Here is a 23077-nt window from a genome sequence, read left to right as displayed (position 1 = left end):
GAATGATAACTGAAAAAGCAAAATAAGCAATTATGCTGGTATACTGTACACTTACCTTGACACCAATCTACGAACAGTGAACACTGGAAGAATCTACATATTAATGAAGTGTAGGCCTCGGTTATTACCCTCAACATTGCTGATACTAAATGTTCTACATTTTTCGAAATTTCAAAATTTTGCTGTGAATTAGGTCTCCGATGTACACATCTGCTTGTGTGTTCCAAATTTAAAAAGTGACACACATACTTGCTAAGCAATGCACAAAATGCCTGGTGTAGTGCTTCTCTTAACCACTTCGCGCCGGGATTATTTTGACATGACCGGACCCAGGCACAGGATTGTTTTCACGAACCTCGATGCCAGACGGGTTCAGGCCATCATCTGCTGGTAGCACACCCTGATATTTCCGGCCTCGCTCGCTGCGAGCGGGCCACAGACAGATATTTCCAGCCATGCTCGTTGCGCGTTTATCCATCGTCCATTCCATATACCGCAAAACCTTTGCATATTTACACGCATCCGATGTGAACTGGTTAAACTGACATGAAAATATAACCCATCTTTCACAAACTGCAGCCATCATTAAGGTGTGTGCTTTTGCTCAACAGGGGTACGCATGAGTTAGGGCCGAGTCCATTCGAATAATTGAACATATTTGAATATTTGACATTCCATTCGATCGAATATTCAAAAGTTCGGTTATGCCATCATGAAGTTTTCATCATAATAATTTCAACACATTTACAACAGAAACGCAACTGGGAATTTAGAAAAAAAAACAAGGAAATTTCAAACCACCGAAGACTTTGTACAGTGGTTTTTTAATTTGTAATGGAATTCATGAGAAGCAAAAAACAACGAAATCAGCGGATCCGAGGAAAAGTTGCATGCCTGTTACAATCAATATGTAATATTATTGTTACAAAAAATGCTAACGTTGCACATTCGTGAATTTTATTTGTCAAAAAACTATTTCCATATTCTTGGATGGATTCTAAATTTTATTGTTGGGCATATATCCATCAATGCCTGTAAGTGTCTGGCAACAACTTGAAATACTGTTATGCTTTCAGAATGCAAATCTGTTATTTATAAGAAAAATTTAGGATCAGAAGTAGGACATGTTTTTTTGGACACGCAGTACAACGCACAAGTACATGTGCATGAGTACATGTATACATGGGCCTACCCTAACAAAACAATGAGCCAGGCACTGGTGCCTGTGTCCTTGAGGGTATAATGTGCATTGAGTGTTCAGTCAGGTGTGTTGGAGATTAGACCTTAGTATTAACCCCCCTCGGGCATGTAGCCCATCACCTGAGCCAAGGCCCAGTTGAGGGCAGCAGGAACAGAACACTGAATGCCCGGGCACAGGCTGCATATTGGAAACATGGCTCTAGACCTTTGCATTCAAGTAGCCCCAAGATGGTGTATTTTAAAGCAATTGCAGGAATGTTTATTACATGCGCATAATGGGCGCCATGCGCCAACAAAAGAGGGCGCCCTTTTACTACGTACACTCTGTGGTACATGGTACGGCTGCGCGTTGCGGCAAAATTGCAGTCAGGCAAGATGGCGTCGGCCGGTCACCCCCAACTGTGCTTTCTTTGCCGGTGAGGGGAGACTTGTGAACGGAGTGGATATGTGAGGATTACAGTCGGAATTCGGGATATTTTCCAACCATTCACCACTTTTGTCCAAACAAAAAGAGAAGTGGTTTTCACTTTTCAATCAAATTTTGTAGTGTGGGTGCATTTTAAAATTACTCAAGAGAATGATTTGACACTCTGTGCGTGACAACTCTAAGTCAAAACTCATGCAAGTTGATTCTGTCAGTAATTTGTGTGTCTTCGTTTAATTTCACCCTCTGTAACACATTAGTCCCCACACTGCCCGTAACCGCACTGCCAATTCAAGAGGTCAACTCGGTGCAACCATGATTACTGGTTCCCAGGCACTGCAAACGGAACAGTGAACACTGTAATTTTGATATGGCTGTAGTGAATCCATTTTATAATTGGCTTGGTTCTCCTGTGTTTTATTTCTCCAATGGTTCTCCTAGCTCTCTGAAGTGATTATAAGAACAACTTTGGTTGAAACTGGTGACGGTGTGGTGGTGACAATCTGCTCAAAAACAATAAACCATTTTCAGGTACTATTTTGTGAAAACGTTGTGTCAAAGTTGGATGTACATGTTAATAGCTGTCTGTGATCGTGTGTGTTAAACAAACATGTATGTGGAATTTGTCGTTATGGAATACACCTGGACCATTGTCGAGGGCGTGAGCCTGACCTGGGGAGGTGACGTCACACTACATGTATTTCAGCGTAGTACTTCCTGTACTGCCTGAAACCGGCCAAGCACTCAATGGTTTTAAGCATTCTTCAATGAATAAACAATGTAAAACAGTGTAGTGTACTGTAGTGGTAATGGTTCATGTGCAAAAAACTTACATGTATGTAAGTTAACCAGATTGTCTGGCTTCTTGTATCAATATGATACATAATTGTTTCGTATATATATTGTCCATTCGTTGATCATGGAATGCTAACTTACAGCGTGCACTGAGAACCAGCGGGTTCTGCCAACTTCCGCCCAGCTGGGTTCATACCGTGGCCAGCCTTGTTGCAAGTCTGGATGTTGTTAATGTTATTACTTAGAGTGTTACAATACATGGTTTTCATAATGGATGCCAGGCTAGCTTAGGACCCCCCTCCCCCCCCCCCCCCAACACAGTGCAAGGACATGGGAGTAATGAACCTTGATGTAGCCCGGCAACCAGTCAGTCCTAGTGAATATTTATACACATCATGTTCTACTTACATGTATTGGGGGGGGGGGGGGGGGTTGACACTGCACTGGTTTAACATGAAGTCAATTATGTATGTGTTTTGTTTTGCTTTTATCTGATAACTTGTGTCATGTACAATGGTGCCAGATACATGGTTATTGGTACTGTTAAGCCTGATGTACATGCGTACTAAAAAAAACACAATGAATTAATCAATCCATTATGGTTATTTCCCACTTACATGTATGTACTTCCCAATTATGTACATGTACTTCCCATTTTCATTTTAATAATAAAGTACAATTCAATTCTAAAGAAATTCAAACCTACATGTACATGTATGTGCCCAAACTATGTGTTATACTTGGAAAAACTTTAATAAAAAAAACCACTTAGAATAAAACCTAACAACGTAGATAAAGAGTTGCCTCATCATTTTTGTCGGTGAGTCCTCATCAGGCAAAGAATGTGCTTGTCGTCAGGCCTGCCGACGTGACAATCTAATTTAGAAAGACCGATTTAGACAGCCCGATAATATAGTTCTCTACCTTTAAATATCATCTGGCAGATTGGTGTAGGTTTATTTTTCTTTCCCCATCACAAGTGTAATGGCTCATTAACCTTTGGACAACAAGATAAAAAGGGGAACATGGTTGCAGCGGCTCAGCAGCTGACTCGTTCCGACCCAAACTAGGTTATCCCATCAATGATTAACGCAGACAGGGCACGGGAGGCCGCTACAGCATCCATGCATAGCCCCCGCCAAGGTTAATATTTTACATACAATCACCAAGGAGCCTATTGACATTAAAAATGAGCCATCTGTGTGAGCAGCTCACAAAAAACACTTGAGCGGTTCCGCCGACGACATTTTCTGCTGGTAGGGATTAGGCTGTGTAAGCATTTTATCATGCACGTGAGGATCCTGCAAAATCTGCTCTAGTATAGGCCACGTTTACACTGGGCTATTTGTATAATCATGATTTATAGTGAGACTTGGTGCTTTCTGCGGGCTAATTTGGACGACCAACAATTACATTCTTAAAATACGGAATGAGAGGGCTAAAACAGATCAGGGGATTAAGCAGCTGAATATCACGTAAAAGATGTACAGACTGCGCTCTCTAATATTTTTGACTTTTTTTTCTCTCAAAGAATGTAAACTTGTGTTTAATTTTAATGAGGAAATAAACCCTACTTTTTCTAATAAGAGTGTCTGCAACCCTATAAATATAAAGGCTTTTATTTTTATGACAAAAAGATCCGCCATGCAAGTAGACTGGTACCCTATCCCTACATTATCTATTCTTGTAGAGGCCGGAAACAGTCTGCCCAGCGATAACTGAATTATTGTCAGTCCGCCAAAAATAAAAAAGAGATTCAAAATCGGTAAAGCAATTATTCCATATGGGTCAATTTTGTTGTACTCAAATGTCTCATTCAACAGTGGTGAGAAACTTTTGTGTTGCTGGGAAAACTGGAGTTTCAAAAGAAAATAAAAATATTTTTCAGGCTGAAAAGTCAATAAAGCACAGATGGTCCACATTTATCGAAATCTTCTTGTCGTGTCTTTGGACTTGGGTGCAGTCCTAGAAAGTAGACCCTTGTGTCCTAATATTTCAACCAGGCAGGTCTTGAAGACTGAGGAATGTGTACAAGATCAATTGCTAGGATATTGTATGTTGTGAGACACAAGGGTTTAGTTGGAAATTTACGCTTACCTCAAAGGGGCGAATCTCGTCCTTCTTCAAGCAAAGAAAATGTTTGTCCAGGAAGAACTCAACAGGGTAGTGGTTACTGTTGGACAGGCCGACACGGTCAACCAAGATTTTAAAGTTCTGCAACAAGGAAAAAGACAAAAAACCTTAATGTTTCATCAAGCACCAAGTACCTTTTTGCATATGGTCAGATGTGCCAATATCAAGAAAATTACAATACCTTTCACCACTTAAACACAATAACCCTCTCTGGGTATGTCAATAACTCAGTTCTAAACTGGACACACTTAATATTATTCTTGTTCTGATTTACACCTTAAGAATTCAAGTTGAGTTAAATTCATTGATTTTTTGCTTAAATTAGAACAAAGAAATTGATTGGAGCGGGGTTTGAACCTGGGCAATTCCACACCAAAGTGGACATGACACCAAAAAATTCAAATACAAGTGACTTAAACAAATTTGGCATCAAATGAAAGCTAAAAGTCTATATTTTCAAGATTTGAAGTCGGAATTTTATTTTTTATACATTTCGGTACCAAAAAATAGGATTATGTAATAATCCTGTTTTAATCCTAAAAATGTGATTAATAGTGATATGAAAGTATTCTACCAATAGACACACAAAAATATGTACTAATGCCATCAGTTTCTGTCATGAGAAAGTATTGGTCTTGAAAAACTGACTAAAACTTGTTTGTAACATTTTGCGTAACTTGTTTCGCTTCAGTGACTTCTAATATTTCAGCCTTCGAAAATGTCCTTCCGTTACCAAAAAAATACATATTTTTAATTTATTTTTAAAACTTGCAGTATGAATGCATTGAAAGTTATTGTGCAAAGCAAGTTTAGGTAGGCCTTCAATATGACATTATAACTGACACTGCTGTACTTCCCGTTTTTTAATTACAATTAATTAAATCAGGTCCTTCCGTTACCAAATTGGTAACGGAAGGACGGCAACGGAAGGACAAATCGTATTTTTATCAAATGTTACGACATTTGCGCTCATGTTTGAAAAATGAAAATCACTGCAAAAACATGCATGTGTAATGAGCATTGAAAGGACATTCATGTGACCCACCTTCACAAAAGCGGGAAAAGCAGGGCACGGTGTTTATTACAAAGGAAGGCACAGGCATGTACAACATGTACAACGTACATGTACATATATGCCGATGTACCAGTACTTGTAAATGTATGGAGTTGTTGCAGAAAATCAAATCATAAAGTTGCTGCCATCAGCATTCATGGACAATAGAGAAAGATACAAATTCTGTGAAGCCATTCCCGAAGCAAATTAAGTCAAAAATGAGATGGCAGAAAGTACCGGTACTTTGGGGCACTTTCATTCAATTTACATGTGTAAGACATGTGAGGTGCAATCTTTGACAAATTATGCCCAAGTTAACAATTTCAGTTTGGATGTTTATAAATTAATTGTTACTACTCTAAATCATTGTAATATGATTTCAAACATTGATTTTAGAGTTCAATTAAAAGCAACACCTAACTGAAGCCATTAGTTCTACCGGTAGATGTTTTTACCTTAAATGTACATGTAGGCTGGTCGCCCCCCCCCCCCCCCCTTTAGGTAAACCTTTGAACCTACCGGTATTATTATTAAAAGTTGTTGGTGAACATGTAACCAATATACTCAAGAGTTCAAATACTGTGTATTTAAACTTTTAAGGATTGAGGTGATGGGTTTGAAGTCTATTTCTGTAGTAGTCCTCTGTTCGTGAATTATGTGTTGTGGGTTGTTTTCGTTTTTCTTTTGTTATCATTAATTAGCAGGCTTCTATCTTTATCTCAATAGTTTCTTGGGTATAATTATTTATGCCAGTCTGCATATTGTTGATTTCACATTCAGTTACACATTTCAGCAATTTGTTTCACTTGTATAATTAGTGTAAATTCACATTTTGTTCATGCTATAATTGAGTAAACCTTTTGTCCTTCCGTTACCGTCCTTCCGTTACCAAATTATAATCTGCTTAAAACATTGTAATTATATTACTGAAACACTTAAAGTCAAATGAAAGGCGGTATAGTATAGATAAAGCGTCAGGGATTCCATTTCCTACCTTTAAAATATAATTGCCCCATAAAATTCACAGAGTTTACGCAAAACGCGAGTAAGTTGGAAAACCCTTGTCCGTTTTACCGTCCTTCCGTTACCGACCTAATTAATATTCATAATTCATAAACGGGAGGCATTCATGCCCCCATAAAGTGTGGAAAATGAAAGTAGCATTATAGCAATACAATTGTGACATTTGTTTGCTGTAACTATGAACAGTGTCTGTGATACACACATTTGAAATTTTGTTTAATGAGTGAAAACGTCCTTCCGTTACCGTGGAATTGCCCACCTGCGACCTCCGGATTGCCGTTCCGGTGCTCTACCAACTGAGCTATCCAGCCCTAATGTTGGCAGTTCCCATTTTGTCAATGTCTGTGCTCAAGGGTGCTGTGTTCAAACCCAAACGTTCAGTGAGCAGTCTAAAAATGAAGAGAAACCACTGATCACTATTTCCATCCTTAACATCAAGTGATTTTGTTTTTTTACAGTCAAGCAAATACTGTTCACCAGGATTAAGCAAACTGCATTCAATGTAAATTTGAGGAACTCTCAATAAGATTTGGCCAGACTCATTAACTCAAGACTCGGGAAGCGTGTCTGGCCAGAGCCAAATTTCTGGTCAGTTGGAGTTCTTCTCAGCTCAGGACACAGCGAACTCAGTCTTGGACTCGGACTAGAGGTTTTAACGACTTGATTCTGGGTCTGAATTAAATCATTAAATATCGATGATTCAGGATTCTTTTTCTATAATCTTCCTGATATCACTGGCCTATTCACACAACTAACAATGAACAAATAAGACACAGTGCCCAACATGGCCTTCACAGATCCTACACCTATGTAACATGATAGACAGCAAGTGCCTGAAATTTATCACCCAGGATCACTGAGAACATGAGCAAGCATTGCCGCCCCAGGGTTAGCCAGACGGACCCCCTGGGCATTGCATGAAGGGTACAAAGGTCACCGAAGGGAGGGCAATTAAAATATCACACCTTACACCTGCAACAGTTTTTTTTTTTACAACACATAGATCAAGATCAGGCTGAGGCACACAATGTACCTGTATTAAACCAAACCAGCACAGTTCATTTATTGCAAACAAAATAAAATTTGCAGTTCAAACACACCTTTGGACAGTTGTAAGTTAAATCATATTTTGTCGGCTGTGTGCGGATCCAGCTGCAATGATTGAACAGTGTCCATGTTGCCAATTGAACTTTCGTATCTCTTTGTTTGCTGATCAATTTATCACATCAATGCAAACATAAGCAAACAATAGCAGCTTGTGTTATAATAACATGTGTATACTGTATACAATAGGTTTCATTTTCAGTAATGCAAAAAAAACAGCAAGTTTAAGTCCATCCCTCAATGTGAATCCCATCTGATTTGTGGATTCAAATAAGAAAACTTCAAACTTTTAATAGGCAAATTCTGCTACCATCAATTTCAACAGTGACGGGCTTTTTGAAAGACCTGCTGATGATGTTTAAATTCTTCCTTAATTTTTTTCACACCTGTTTGTGTGTCTGTAGTTATTCATCTGATAGATTTCTGTTGACTACTGCACAAAATCAATTTGCTTGACGTCCTTGAAAGTTTTTGTTTTTAAGGAACCATTTTAGCACAAGTGTTGTACAATGTATGTGTGCAAAAGCAGTGATTTTTTTTTTTTACAAAATACTAGTCCAGACTTTTAAATAGGCCAATCCTGTAAAAGTTTGAGAGAAGCCAAATTATACTCCAAAGACCCCAGAGTCCAAAATCAAAATACCCCCCAGTAGACCATAGGCCTACCCTGGCTAAAGCCTCCTCACCCCTGGCCCTCTCCACCCCCTCTCCCCCACCCCAGAGGGAAACCAAAAGTGTGACTCAGAATGTCTTTCTGGGGTCTGGGTAGTCTAAACACCTCACTTTATCATTACCAGGTACCCATCCTGTGCGATGGTTTCACCAGTCAAGGTCACAAGCTGGGGCCGATCAATCAGCACACTGTTGCCAAAGAAAGAGAGGAAAGCCCAGCTTTTCATTTTCAAATAAACTTGCTCTCTTTGCCCAGGAGGGGCAAAAAAAAAATGATGTCTGGGAATTGGATGGCTTTTCAGACAGTGTTGAATAGCTGTGCCCTTGAAGTTGAATGATCAGGCATGTAACGTGTGTGGAAGTTGTGGATTACTTTAATGATCGCCTGGCCTACAAACAACATGGCCTACAATTATCATGGACTACAAATGTCATCATAAAATGTTACAACCAACTGACAGTTCTAACAACCCTAACAGTTTTACCGTATGTTTGTTTTTTAAACAATGAGTGGCCATAACAGGACTGAATTTTTAAGTAAAGAATCCATTTATTAAATGGTATTTTCGAGCTTACATGTACATCATCAGATTAGAAAAGCAAGCTTAAACTGAGAAACATTTAGCTGTAATTTGTAAACAGCTGGAGACAATTTCTGCGAAGAGGCTCGTAATAAGATTACTTCAGAGCCGCTATATGAGCTATGGTTTCTCCATTATGTTCTGACAAACTCTTGATCTCATTCCATGAATAATTATTGAACTTTGACCCTTTGACTTTTCCCCTGAAAGTACCGGGACTTGTTATTCTTCTCTGCGCATGGATGTAACTGCGAACTAGCCGCAAACAAACCTCAGAATCAGCGACTTCCCATAAACACTGACCCCTTAACCTTTTTTCTCTCACCGGCAAAAAGTGCTTACTCAAGCTGCAGGGGTGGCTATGCACTTTCTACAATGTAGGCAGGGAGAGTCAGGGAGCTAGATCCCATGGGAAAATGGGCGTGCATTTCTACATGCAACTCATGTACCACTGCATTTACAGGCACTTCGAATTACAAAGTCTACAGAAGGAAATTATACAGTTCTACAATATAGTTCATTTTGCCAAAAAAAATGATAAGCAAACTCCATTTAGCTTCATTTACCCAAATTCTAGTTTGTCAAATTCAGAAGCTGTGGACTTGCATGTAACAACTTCAATTATATTTTCCTTTTGGTTGAACAAAATATCTTGAAACGGTGACATGAAAAATAAGGAAAACATTAACAAACCATTCAAGAAAAGGAAACAATCACACGTATTACAGTTCATCTCTTCGAAACAAATAAGTGCATGCATAATGATAATGGGGCTCTCACAGCACACTGTCAATTAATATGCGCACATCAACAGCGACGACCATCTTCAGCACCATCAATATTTATTTGCTGGGGCAAGCCTGCACCCTGCCCACGCTATTCCTCCACCTCCATGCTCCACCACTGACAAGCACCAACCCAGCAGAAAGCTCTCATATATGAGGCTATTTATAGAGATCTGTCAGCGTTTGTGTGTTCACGGACAGAACTTTACAAGGTAAAATCTATGAAACATACAGCTGAGACCCATACAGGGTCATGCTAATCAGTGGCAGTGTAGTGATTTCATCTGTGCAGACACATTTCACACACATGCATTGGAAACTGGAACTTGTGTGATAATCTGACCAGCAAATTCTCACAAGTTGTCGCTGGTCAAGGTCACCCTGTGAATATTTGAATTCTTATTATACTTTTCTTAACACTGTGAGATTATCACCTGCATTGTACTGGTAGTTATAAATCATATTGTCTTGACATGTACGTGCACTGGTGTTTATATGTAATACATGTACATGTACACGCAGGTAGGCATACACCGCGTTATGGGGAAGTTTTTTATTGTTAGGCAAATTAGGACCGAGTTATGGGGACTTTCGGCTGTCCCCATAGCATTTTCGGTCCCCACAAATACCTTGCACAGACGAGTGTAAGTCCCCACAATTACGGAGCAAGAATTTACATGTTTGTTTATAATGTACACATGTAAATCGAGGATTTTCTTTTGTTCCTCTTCCCTTTTCCTTTGTTTGTACCCTAACTTTTTTGCAACAGCTCTCATTGGTTTTGTACACGTTTTCCAACCGAGGAGTCCTTGATTCAGTTTCTGTCCTCGATTCATTGATGATGTTGCATGTGTGTGTCCACGATTTACACCATAAACACGCGAAATGTACATCATACTGAATTTTATGTAATATATTTTTTACTTTTTTTTGTAATACAAATGCTGGGAGTGCTAACTTATACATTCCAGAAAACCCTTCCAAAATTTGAACATTCTAACCACTCTTAAATTATCAGGTTTTCACAAAACATCAGAAGACCCTAACTTACTACAATACATCCCAATGTTTTATACATTCTAAAATTCATCACCCATCATTTTGTAAAATGCCTATGTGCTTTTTTTCCTGTCAGCCGCAACACCATCCCGGATTTGTCAGGACACAAACAAGCTTGCTCCCAAAGCCATCAATATTTCAGCCAATCTCTAGCAGGTGAACAGACCCAGCTTTATCCGAGCAACATCCCCGGGAGGATGACACTTGACCCATTTGATAGAGCATCTACTTGCCTACATCTGTGGGCTTGTTGGTGGGGGGAGGGGAGATGGTGTTATTACACACCAAACACACTCTGTCCGCCTGATGACACTGTGCAGGTACATGTATGTGCTGTACTGCAAAACAGCCTAGCAGCAATCTTTGGATATTGTACCTGCCGAAAACCCATTCTCCTTCAAATCCAGGCGAATGATGCATCAATCATGGGGTGAAATCGGACTCTCTGGCTGAGCAACGAGGAGAACTGATGAGAGACAGGCTAACAGATGCTTTGGGGCTCTCAGTCCAGATAGCCACTAGGGGGGTGGGGCTACTGGATACTAGGGCGCTGTGGTGATGATGATTATGGGGCCGATGACAAGCCACGCAAGCCAACCGGGCCAGCAATGGGGCAAAGCTTCCCTCCCCAGTGAATCAATTTCCGTGACTACAAAAAAAAAAGGGTCGTAGGTCAAAAGGCACTTGAAAAGGCCGAGAACAGACTCAGGTGTGGAAAGATTATAATCTTCATGAGTTACAATCTGGACTGCACACAGAGGGCTGAACTTTTAAAAATACAACTCAATTTTATGATGGAATACTCCCAAACAAATTGAGTTGTTCAAATTAGGTTTTGCCCTTCACCGACGTTTTTAAACACTGTATACTCAGTGTGTTACCTCCTGAGTGAAAGGGTTCGAGTCCCACCCGAGTGATTTTTTTCCAACTTTCACTCGGGAGGTAACACACTGAGTATACAGTGTTTAAAAACGTCGGTGAAGGGCAAAACCTAATTTGAACAACTCAATTTGTTTGGGAGTATTTCCTTCCTCAAAGTCAAAGCATCATATTGCATCATACGTACATCATTTACATGTTCACAATATTGATAATGTGCATTCAAAACTATCCATGGAATGAATTTTCATCATTTTGATGATTGTGCCCTAAATGCCATGCATGACATACAACTCAAGATTCAGTTACCATATTAAACAGTTTCCATGTTTCCTTTTTTATTATTTCAAATTAGATTTAATTTCCGATATAAATTTAAAAAATAAAATTCAAAATTCTGGTCTGCAAAAAAAACAAAACCAACTTGACCCTGTTCCCACATTCATTCCAAAAGTTTTGATTTTGGTCCGCTTTGTAATTTCTCCTAGTAAACTAATCATTCAAAGCTGGTAAAGAGTTTACGTACTTGCTCAAGCCTCGTTCCTCACCAATGGCTCTTCACCCTGCATAGCCAATTGGCTAAACAGACCCCAAGTGGGTCAACGGAGAGATGTCAAATAAGTCCAAGTCCCCGAATTGCCAGGAGGGAAACCGTCCAGCGGCTGCTAAAGTTGACTAGGTCAATTTCACCCACTTGCCCTGGTTAGCCGGCTGATATTTCACTCCAGGTGAAGACATATCTAGGGTGCACAATTAGCCCCAACAGAATGTGCCGATGGGGAGAAAGCAGGCCAGGGTTGGCTGTCTGCAGGTCACTACGGATGATTTGCGAGGTCAACCCCGTTATAATTTTATTCCAATCTTCATTATTCTGAGGGTACTTTTGTGGTTCAAGCCATTCATTATTGGAAGGGTCGTGAATGCCATGCCCGCAATTAAACCAGTTCAAGGTTATTTTTTTGAAATATTTGAATAGTGGGGTTTGAGAAGCTTCACAAAATGTTGTAGGATGAAACTTTGGAAGAAAGCTTGTTAAGGAAACAAGACTAGCCTTAGTACGTCCCAGAGCACACAAAATTGTATTGAATTGGTTCATAACAGCTATTCACTGGAAGTATTTACATGCATGTGGTCTACACAGAGGGCCAGATTTAGCCCATTGGTTGATATTACGGGGTAACCCTACATGATAGCACTGCCTGGCTCACAAGTGACAGTCAGTTAGCGAGTCAGTTAGTATGTCAAACAGGTAAATAGAGGACAATAGGTTGGTCCTCTGACCAGCACAACCTGAAACAGGCAGACTTGTTCTCGGTACATGTAACATTTATAAAATCATTCATGACTCACAGAGTCAATAAGGGCTATTTTGGAGGTGTGGGTACAGTCGACCAAAAGGATCGCAAGGAAGAGTACTTTGCCCTACTTTCCCGGGAAACCTTCACTCTTTTTTAAGGGTTTGCAGGGAAGAGGCAGGAAAAGGAGACTTTTTTTAAATTGCCCAAGTTTCCCCCCTGTCCACTTCTATTAATTTCAAAATTATATTTTTAAACGAGAGATGTTAAAACATATTTTGACTTACCAGGGCTGGCCAGAGGATGTTGCTGGGGCGTGAGCTGTACGGGTCGATGCGTTGTCCCCACACGATGGTCTTCTCTACCAGGAACACCTGATGGGCCTCATCCTGGACACGTAACCACTCACGCTTCTGCCAGTCTAGACCGTCAAACTCCACGTACACCTGCCAAGGAGATGATAGAGACGAAGGGAGGGTTAGGGTTAGGGCTCAAATTAGCATCGCACTGAGCAAGAAAACACAGGGGGAAGTCTAGCCCCCCCCCCCCCCTCAAGTCAGGTTGCTCATTAAGATATAAACCTGCCCATGACGGAGTGTCACCTTGACACCTTTTCCAGTAACCCCTTCAAATCCTAAAGTAAAACACAAGTAGGAATCTGTGCACTTTTGTCCAGAGACCACAAAAACACACAAGGTTGAGGTTGTTTATAGTTTGATGGAAAAGCGACTTCGTGTCCTTGACCAAGTGGTATCTCTAGGAATATCATATCCAAAACAACAGGTGCACCGACAACCTGAGTGCAAGTTCCCCAAACCTGTGAATGGAGATCTCCGGCAGAAGGCCCAGGAAAATCCTGGCAATTCCCCAGACACCTCTGTATGTGGTAACCTGTAATCCCACACTAAACCAAACCCCATCACTTCTCTTCCATACGCTCAGCATTCCCGGTCTCTACTAGTGAAACTATAACCCTCATGCTTAATTATAATTAAGGAGCATTCAGGGTTACACCGCCTGGCTGGCAGAACAAGCCCAACAAGACCAGTCTACATCACTCTGGGCTAATCAGTGCCAAGTTCAAGGATTTGTGTTTTTTTCTTGTTGAGTGGATGGGGCTGCTACAAGTACTGTGCAACCGCACAATGGCAGGCTTTGTGTTGGCGGGGTCACAGCCAGAGGTCATGCTGCCTGTTTGGCTGGGTGATGGGCTGGGCAAGTGGCCTGGCTGCTCTCCTGTTTTGACTTGGGGGATCAGCTCAACAATCCTCGTATTTGTTTTTCTCGCGTGTATCATTTTCTCTTGATAGTGTTTATTATTGGGTGTTTGCCGGGATAAGCTAACCAACCAAAATGAAATGCAACAATCACTGAAATTAATAACATGATGAAGTTATTTTGACTGCAAAACCCAACTAGACAAGATAAATATCAGCCAACTTTCCACCCATGCGCACTTCAAAATTTAGTAACCAGCCAGCACCATGGCAGCATTACCTGCATGTGATAGCCCACCATAGGCGATTGTGCAGTAGCTTACAGATACAGATACAAGATACAAGTAAATCTTACTGAGGTGTATCATTTGAAACAATAAAAGATAAGCACTGAGAAAAACAAATAGTCAACATGAGAAAAACATGACATTCACAGCTTCAACTAGCCATGAGCTGCACTGATTACACCGGTTACGCCTTTTTAATTACATCTGGGTTCTCCCGTCAGTTATGTGAAAACAATTCTCACGATTTGGGCCCAACTGAAAATTTGATATCAAATATAAATATTCCTCATTGAAATTCTTGTGAAAGTGCATGAAAGGTCTCTGCATGTGTTGGACCACAAAAGAGGCTCAGAATTTACTCAAGTATCAAAGTAGCGGGACAAATCCGATTGTCAATGCCTTTCACGTCCCAGACAACAGGCTGGCTTGCAAAACCCACACGTCTCACACCCAAGCACTGCTTCATCTACACACCATTCGGCCACTCAGTCCTAGCTCTTTTTTTTTCCTTTTCAGCCATACAGGCCCATTGAATCTGGATCAATTATGCCGGAGTGCATTCATCTCCCCAAGAATGGGCTCCATTTACGGCCCGCTGCACGACTTGCCGCGCCGCTGCTCCGCGACGCTGAATCGACTGGACTCCTCGTGTTTGTCTATTTGTGGCTAATCCGGAACAACAACTATTCCGAGGGAAATTAAACCGGTAGCGGACATGCCTCCCAGTGCAAAAACACCCACTTCAATGCGGGGCCTGTTTAGATTAGAAATGGCGTGGACGGAGGAACGTCAATTATTTACCCTTAATGACTATTACATAGTAGACCTCCTATGTTGATTTTGTTCATTCAATCGCAAGAAATGCATATGGATCAGTAGAACAATTCAAAACAAAATTTATAATAAACAAACTAAATAAAAAGGGTTAAAAAGGGTCCCGGGACCTTTTTTTCAATAACAATATAAGGATAAGTTCTTCTGCGTAATTTTTATATAAGTTGCTCTACAGTCTGAGATTAAAGGCCAATTTACACATATGAGACCTTGTTGCGCAACAATTTTATGCTTATTTATAAACCAGTTTAAGTGTTCACATTATTTACAACAAAGTCAGGCAACTTATCACTCATCGATTTGTTCAAATTTATAAAAAAAGTTAACGGTACACCACTGCTGTGCAACAAAGTCATGCTTGTGTGTGTCAGTTGGCCTCACTCAGAATATAATTTCATAGCCATTTAAACATGGGGAAATATTAAACACAGGGAAAAAAATTAGTGACCAGCAACATACCATATGTTCATAATTTATTTATACAACATGCTATTTCACCCAGAAACCTTTTTCTGCTGACACAATTTTTCTCTGCAAAATTGTGAAATCAAAATACAACAGGGTCCTGTTTACATGCATACTTTTTATGTTAAGCAGCTCAGTTTCTTGTTGCCAGACCCAGACCCCGTTTCTCTAATCAGGTCAACGGTATCAGGCAGCATACTGAAAAGGCATCACATGGTTGCTCGGGCATTACAGTAATTACTCCTCACCCCAGGTGACGATCGCATTTGATTGAAAATCAGCCCCGTGTCTGGTATTCAGCGCTGCTGCGGTCTGAGACCGTAGTGTTGGCCAGCTAGCTACCTACCACGGAGCGGGGCCCGCGCGCTATGTGTAATGCACGCTGCATCGCATTAGGAATGATTTCATCACGGCCCTGCCCAGCCTTCTCGAGTGGAAAGTACAAGATTATTTGAAGGCCGCCAGGCTATTTATGAGAAATACAATATCTGTAGGAAATGGACTGAGTAATCAAAAACCACAAGACATTATTTTCCTCTTTTTTGTGTGGCTGTACTGCCACATGTACATGAGAGATAGTACATGTATTATTTCAAGGTCCTTTTGTAGTCATAAAGATTTATTACTTGTAAGCTGGTACATATGGTTTAAGGCCAACATATCCCTTGGTAAAATGAAACTGGTAGTTGACAAGGACGCAAAAACAACATTACGCCAAAACAATGAAGGCCAACAGTAAAGTGAAAGGGAAAGACACCTATTCATGCAGTAGAAACTAAACTCTAACACTATAATCCTGAGTGAACAATAGCAATCAACAACGGCACCAAGAAATGTCCAATTCCATTTCCATGAACTTTGCGGTTGGCAGAAAGCCACAGAATCCACAGGGCCTTATTTATTCCACTTTACTGGGCCCAGCGATACTACAAACCACAGTCGGGACAAACAAGGGGGCGAGTTCATCAACCCTAGCCATTCACACACCCTTCTTTTTGGGGTGGGGGGGGGGGGGGGGGGGGGGGGGGATGGGGGCCTAAACCTATCAACAAAATATGTAGGGTTGGTAGTGCTTTCACTGTCTCACCTACAAAAGTCAAAACTATGAGGTACACATGTTATGGCTTCGCAACGTTTCTGGATGCCAGAAATATCCGGTTATTTCCACAAAATATGGGTTGGGCAGGTTCAGGCCATCACAACAGTCATCGACCATGGGCCCCAGAAACTTTACAGTGGTGTATTATTTAGCCCCGGGGTCTTAAAACTGTTTGATTTCCTAGACTTCCTGTGTAATAAGGAACACAACATTAACCCTCCTGACCCTTTTAATCTGAGAACCACAACACAATGAGCGCAGGCGGAAGGCCTTTCATTGCACTCGGATCCCTGTGTGATTGGTTACAAATGTTCCCCAGACACAATCCAATTTCATTTGCTTGCCCGAACCCATTCCAGGATACTTATTCTCTGATATGAATGCTCCTCCATTCATAGGTTCTGGTGTTTAAAGGGAATGTACAACATTTTGCTTTTGCTGCAATTTTCAGAAATAAATGAATTTGGAGGATTAGTATGTTATAGCAAAAATATTGTTCAACTGACTTGTTTCACGTTTGGGGCTTGTTTATGCTGGAAAAACCAAGAAAACCAATCATTTTCTTGTAGTCTGGTTCCCCAACCCCACTTAAGATGAAACGGAGAAACGTAAAGACTTTGGGGAATTGTAAGGTCAAAGAATCACTCTAGCAGGTTTGTACCCCTTCACAGGTGTGTAATCTATTGCAAAGAAAATGCGGAATAACTAAATATGAAAACAGTTTTTGAAAAAGCCAGTGTTTTCCAACGCTGGTCGGTCGACCAGCGTTGGAAAAACACACTTTTTCTTGAAAATGTCAGCACACCAGGAGCCACGATTTTAAAGGATGCTTTAGACCATCAGTCCCTAACAATTCAGTAATTGTTTTTTGTGATAATTTGATCATTTCGTTTTTTGATGTTTGCAAATGATGTATCTTCCCTTTAATGGCTGGGTATATAATGTATGTTAAAAAAAAAAAAAACCAGTTTTTAATAGCTAAATGCTAAAAAACAAATATGGTTTTTAATGGCTTATCATTCCTCACTGGACTTATAATGTAATTGTATGCACTGATCTACACGTTCACCTTTTAAAAAATATTTATATATTGTAATTACTTTATCTTTTTAATGTATACAGCGCCTAAGAGCATATTATGGATTTCGGACGCTATATAAATGTTTATTATTATTATTATAATGCTCGAGCTTTCATAAAAATTAAGTATGGAGCTTGCTGGCACTTAAAATAAATCTGCCAAATGGCATAGACTCCTGTTTTGCTGAACGTTTATATCTTTCTTGCTCCTCCAAAAATGAAACACCGGAGTTAAATTACAGCCTTTGTTGTAAGAGACACAATTTAAAAGCACTTTTTTATGCCCGCATGCAAGAATTGTTCAATTAAAAAAGCCACTAGCATCTCCGAAACTTTTGGAGGATTCTGCAGATCTGGAAGGGTTACTATTCTTCAAACGACCAATAAGATCCCCCCCTCCATCTAAATTATACAAAAGAACTTCTGATGTTGTTTAGTAAGGACTCCACAAGATTACCTGTATTTCTACTAGGCATGAGATTGTAAATATAAAAAAAAGGGTCTGATAATGGGATGAAATCCAAAACCATTACATGATTTTTGAAAATCGTTGACCTTTTCATTTTTTCAAAGTATCCAAAAATCATTTAATAACTGAGACAAAGCATTTTTGTAAATTTTGTGAGAAGTACAATGTTAAGTTCATGAAGGCCGGACTTAATCATTCATTTAATGACGATCTTAGTTTAAAATCTTATAAATTAAAAAAAACTCATCCCCATCTAATAATAACCATTACGAAATCCATTGAAGCTTGACTACAGGTTCTATAAATGCAAATATCCATAACGAGTGGGATTTTTTGTTTTTCAAAGGTGAATGATAGCAAGCCATCATCCTGTTCAATATTTTCCCCAAATATGATTAAAATCTTCAGTAGAGCTCAAGTGATACTGAATAATCTTTTGGTCAAGATAACAAAAAACAATGACAGACCCCAAAACCGCTACAAATGAAAAAAATAAAACTGTATTTAAAAAACAAAATTTAAAATTTTTAGAAAAAAATAAAACCCAATAAAAAAGGGCTGAAACAGATACAGTGACACCGATATGCCCATTCATGCAACAATCAATTTCAAGTGAAGCAGAAACACTCATTGATTAGCTTGAACTTTGCGACCAACTTTGGAAGTTATATTTTAACCCACACAGCTAGCACAGCCACAACAACTTGAAGAACATGAAGAATGGCTCACTACCGGGCAAACAAACACTCGCAGAGAGAGAGACAGAGAGTAAAGAAAAAAAATCAATGATCCACACAATGATAAAAGTGCAAGGTTGGGATCTGCGCTCGGAAAAACAAACACACCGTCAATAGGGGGAGTAGGAGATGCAGTCATAAGCCACTAAATCATGCCAGGACTAAACTGTTCAACAGTGATGCAACCCTGCCCTCACTTTGCCAGGCACCAATGCACGTATTGAGTAGGACTAAAGAAAAACCTTGGATTACAGACCACTCACTAACAATCAACACGGGATAAAGTAGGCTAATTGACTATCCTTTTGGCCAACAATCAAACATCTTGCGGGACAGATACATTATGTACTCTAAACACAGCAAGGCACAGGAGGAGACCTGGTTTGAGATTTTAAGAAGAAGACTCTAACAACACGGCAGAGAAAAAGATCAGGGCTTACGTTTGTGCAGTCAGCAGCTGTTTCGGGCAGCAGACAAACATGGCTGTCTTTGTTAGCGCAGTGTGTGTGAAAAGCCCACTGTGTATTCAATGGGGACCGGATAGACAAGCTATCTGACTCTCTCTCACACACACATGCACGTACACACACAGGCTATTAGTGGTACCGACCCAGACCCATGACACGTAGTGCTAGCCCACTCTGCATTCCAGGCATGTACACATGCACTAGCCACAGTCATGTACTGTACATGTACCTGTGCGGCGCCTGTACACCCCAGTCGCATGCATTGAGTAGCGTTGCTCCACTGTTGAGACAGGCAGGCATAACAGAGTTGAATGCCCTAGGGCATACGCCAGCCAGCTAATGCTGTATGGTGTTGAGTCCTTATTTATCATGCATAGACTTCCCGTCTGTCACCATATGCACACGTTGGGCAGCCATGGATTTGTATCGTGGGTTAGTATAAATTACTTGTACATGTAAAGTTGTCACTTTGCAGGAAGAAGGGGGATTTAGGTTCTTTTCTTAATAAATTCTGGAGATAAAGCCCAGACAAAATTTTTTTTTCACTTGTTCATTGTAAATTTATGTAATCATGTTGTATCTGAGTGGCCGCTGGCATTGTAGTTAACAAATGTCATAAAAACCTCATGATATATATTCATAGCCAATTTGTCTCCTTTCGCTCTGACAAAACCGCTCCCAGTGGCAAGTCATGCTGTCTATTTTTAGCCGTTCAACAAATAGTGCATGAATTCATGGTGCTAGGGTATGGTATGATTAAACATAACACAATTGTTGGAGACACATGAATTGTTCATGAGAACACTTGTGTGAACGAATTTCGGGGGGTCAAAATTTTGACTCTTTAAAATCCAGCTGTTTTGGGTGCTACTGCGTGCTAGTCGTGATTCCTGTCGCACATGTTCCTTTGAAAACGTTTATTAGTTTAAAGCGTGTGTGGGTTCATCTGATTGGTAAATATCAATGGGCTAATTAACATTGAAAAACCACCCGCTACTGTTTGAGATTAATCAAATTACTGCAGCTTTGTCAGTGTTCCTGGGAGTTTACTTGCGAGCAATGGCAACCTATCTACCATAGCGTATACGCTTCCACCTCTCGGGCTGCACTGCCTGCAGCAAGCTAAGTGCATAGTACGGTACCGGTGCATCGCATGCAGTGTGGGGAAGTGTAGGAGGTAGTAGTAGTACATGTTCACACACGTATACCGTTCACTGAATTATAAGCACTTTCTTGGTAATATGCGCCATCTGGCTTACGGAGCAAATTTACATGCGTTGCCGTGTATGCATCGTCAATCGAACACTTTTGCGCTTCCAAGTCATCATGCGTTCATTCCAAAATGCGCCCCGTCTAGCAACGCGTGTTCCTTTTGCCCCGTGAACAAGATGGCACATATTACCGTGAAACTGCTTTTTGTCTGATTTCACAGACATAGTAATAAGCGGGAAAACTCTTCATCCAAGATGGGGACTTATTTACGGTTGGAAATACGTAGTATGCCACAAAATGTCCGCCGTGTCAAAAGTAAACAACCGGGTCTTTTTTTTCATCTTTTTTTTCAGGAACAGTGAGACGTTAAGTTAGTTTCCCTTCAACCAGACCTTTCAAATAGGATAAGTAAACTATATCAAACATACATTTTTCTGCGATTTCAGGACGATGTCCTCCTTCAAGAAAATTAGAGCTCAACTTTTGTTTTGAATGAAAATTCAGCAAACTTTAAACAACTGTTACAACTGATAATGTAATATCCAACAGAAAACCACCATCAACTGATAATGTAACAACAATTGACAGATACTGTATCACTAACTGATAATGTAACACAAAACTGACTGATAGTGTAGTACATTCTACTACACTATTGGTAAATTTTTGTTACATTATCAGTTACAGTAGTGATACAGTATGGGTGCATTTTTGTTACATTATCAGTTGGTGATAGTTGGTTGTTACATTATTACCAGTTGTAACACAGGCCACTCAAAGTGGTAGCTAAATTTAATATTGTCAGAGCAGAGCTGAAGCTACATTTATCTTGTTGTCCTTGGAAATGGCTCATACATACATGTATGTCCATACAAAACACATGTGGAGCAACTGTTCTATTACAGATCTGAGTCACTCTGTGACCATACATGTAGTTGTAACATTCGTCAGCTGCTTGAGTTTACTTTGGAGATTGCAATACACAGGGTTCGAAATTAGCTGTAGCCCGCTAGCCAAATGCTAGTCAAAACAGCGGTGGGCTAATCAAACTATTCCTTGAGTAGCCCGGCTGGCGAGTCAAAAATTATTGGGCTACGGCAAAGATGAAAGGACAGGAAGAAATAAATCATTAAATTCAGAAAGCAAACCTCATTAATTTGTGTCTAATTTTATCAACTGCTTTAAAGGGTTAAATTAGATCTGTTTATTTAAAACACTGACAAAATTGCCTCAGAATTGAGCCTGAAAATACGGCATTTTGTATTTGAGCTAAAAAAAAATGTGGGCTAGTGAAAATGCTCACGGGCTAGTTAAGAGTCTGTGTCAGTAGCCCGGCTGGCTAGTGAACAAAAAAGTTAAGGTCGAACCCTGCCGATACAGTTCCTTTGGTGCAAATGAAGTTGCCCTCATACAGGATTTCTCCCAAAAAAATGAAACGAACAGTTTGTGAGGAATTGGACTCCTAGTTTGCAATGGCAAACATTTTGAGCAGAATCAGGATGTTTTAATGAGTCTGAATGCCTTCCAAGCTTTGCCTGGAGTAAATTGTATGGCAGCTTTACAGATCCGAGTGACAAGAACTGGTTTTCGATTGTGAGTGCGGGATTCAAGATGCAAAGCCCATTGGAATGCCAGCTGACAATCGATTCTTCCGCTTCACTCAGAAACACGACCAAACCTAATCTTCTGAGTCTTTTCAACTTCTTAAAACACTTGGTGGGAAAAAAAAAAAACCAAGGACGGAGCTCGGACAGAATCGACTATACTTCTCAGAAAAACCAAGAATCCTGACACAAAACCGCACAAACAATAATAGGATCAGTTGGAGAAGTTGTGGCTAAAATCCGGTAAAAGACATAAAAGTGGCTTAAGTCGGGGAGACCTTGAAATCTAAATGGTCTTGTTTGTGGAGCGATACTCTTCCAGCGTTTTTTTGGAGAATAAAAAGAAACCTCAACCACAATAGTCCTGTCATCTGATCAGTCTGGCCATAGATTATCATGACAAAAGCAATTGCTGACAACAATGGGTGGGATCTGGCAATGCCCAGGGTCACACTACAGGTTCTGAGCCCCCTCCCCCCCCCCCCCCCAGTTGTGTAGTCGATATAATCCACCATCATTGACTTGCATTCACTTACACATTACACATCCACAGAGTAGACAATGGCCGGTCGATAATAAATACAACGAGAAAATGTAAACGT

The 23077-nt window shown here is 40.3% G+C and overlaps 1 protein-coding gene across 1 annotated transcript in view; it reads right to left on the bottom strand.

The window, feature by feature from the left end:
• Positions 1 to 19959, bottom strand: part of LOC119740285 — a 92984-nt gene extending 73025 nt beyond the window's left edge. The window contains exons 1-4 of the mRNA XM_038215552.1: positions 19889 to 19959; positions 19633 to 19753; positions 13292 to 13450; positions 4517 to 4633 (exon numbers count right to left, since the gene is read on the bottom strand). Of these exons, the coding sequence (XP_038071480.1) occupies positions 4517 to 4633; positions 13292 to 13450; positions 19633 to 19753; positions 19889 to 19959 (468 nt within the window). The remainder of the gene's footprint in view (positions 1 to 4516; positions 4634 to 13291; positions 13451 to 19632; positions 19754 to 19888) is intronic.
• Positions 19960 to 23077: the final 3118 nt, after the last annotated feature.

This window comes from Patiria miniata, unplaced genomic scaffold (assembly GCF_015706575.1).
Source record: "Patiria miniata isolate m_02_andy unplaced genomic scaffold, ASM1570657v1 HiC_scaffold_10, whole genome shotgun sequence".
In the NCBI taxonomy this organism is placed as follows: Eukaryota; Metazoa; Echinodermata; class Asteroidea; order Valvatida; family Asterinidae; genus Patiria; species Patiria miniata.
The sequence above is the reverse complement of the archived record's forward strand: the minus strand, read 5'-3'. Positions and strand labels throughout refer to the sequence as shown.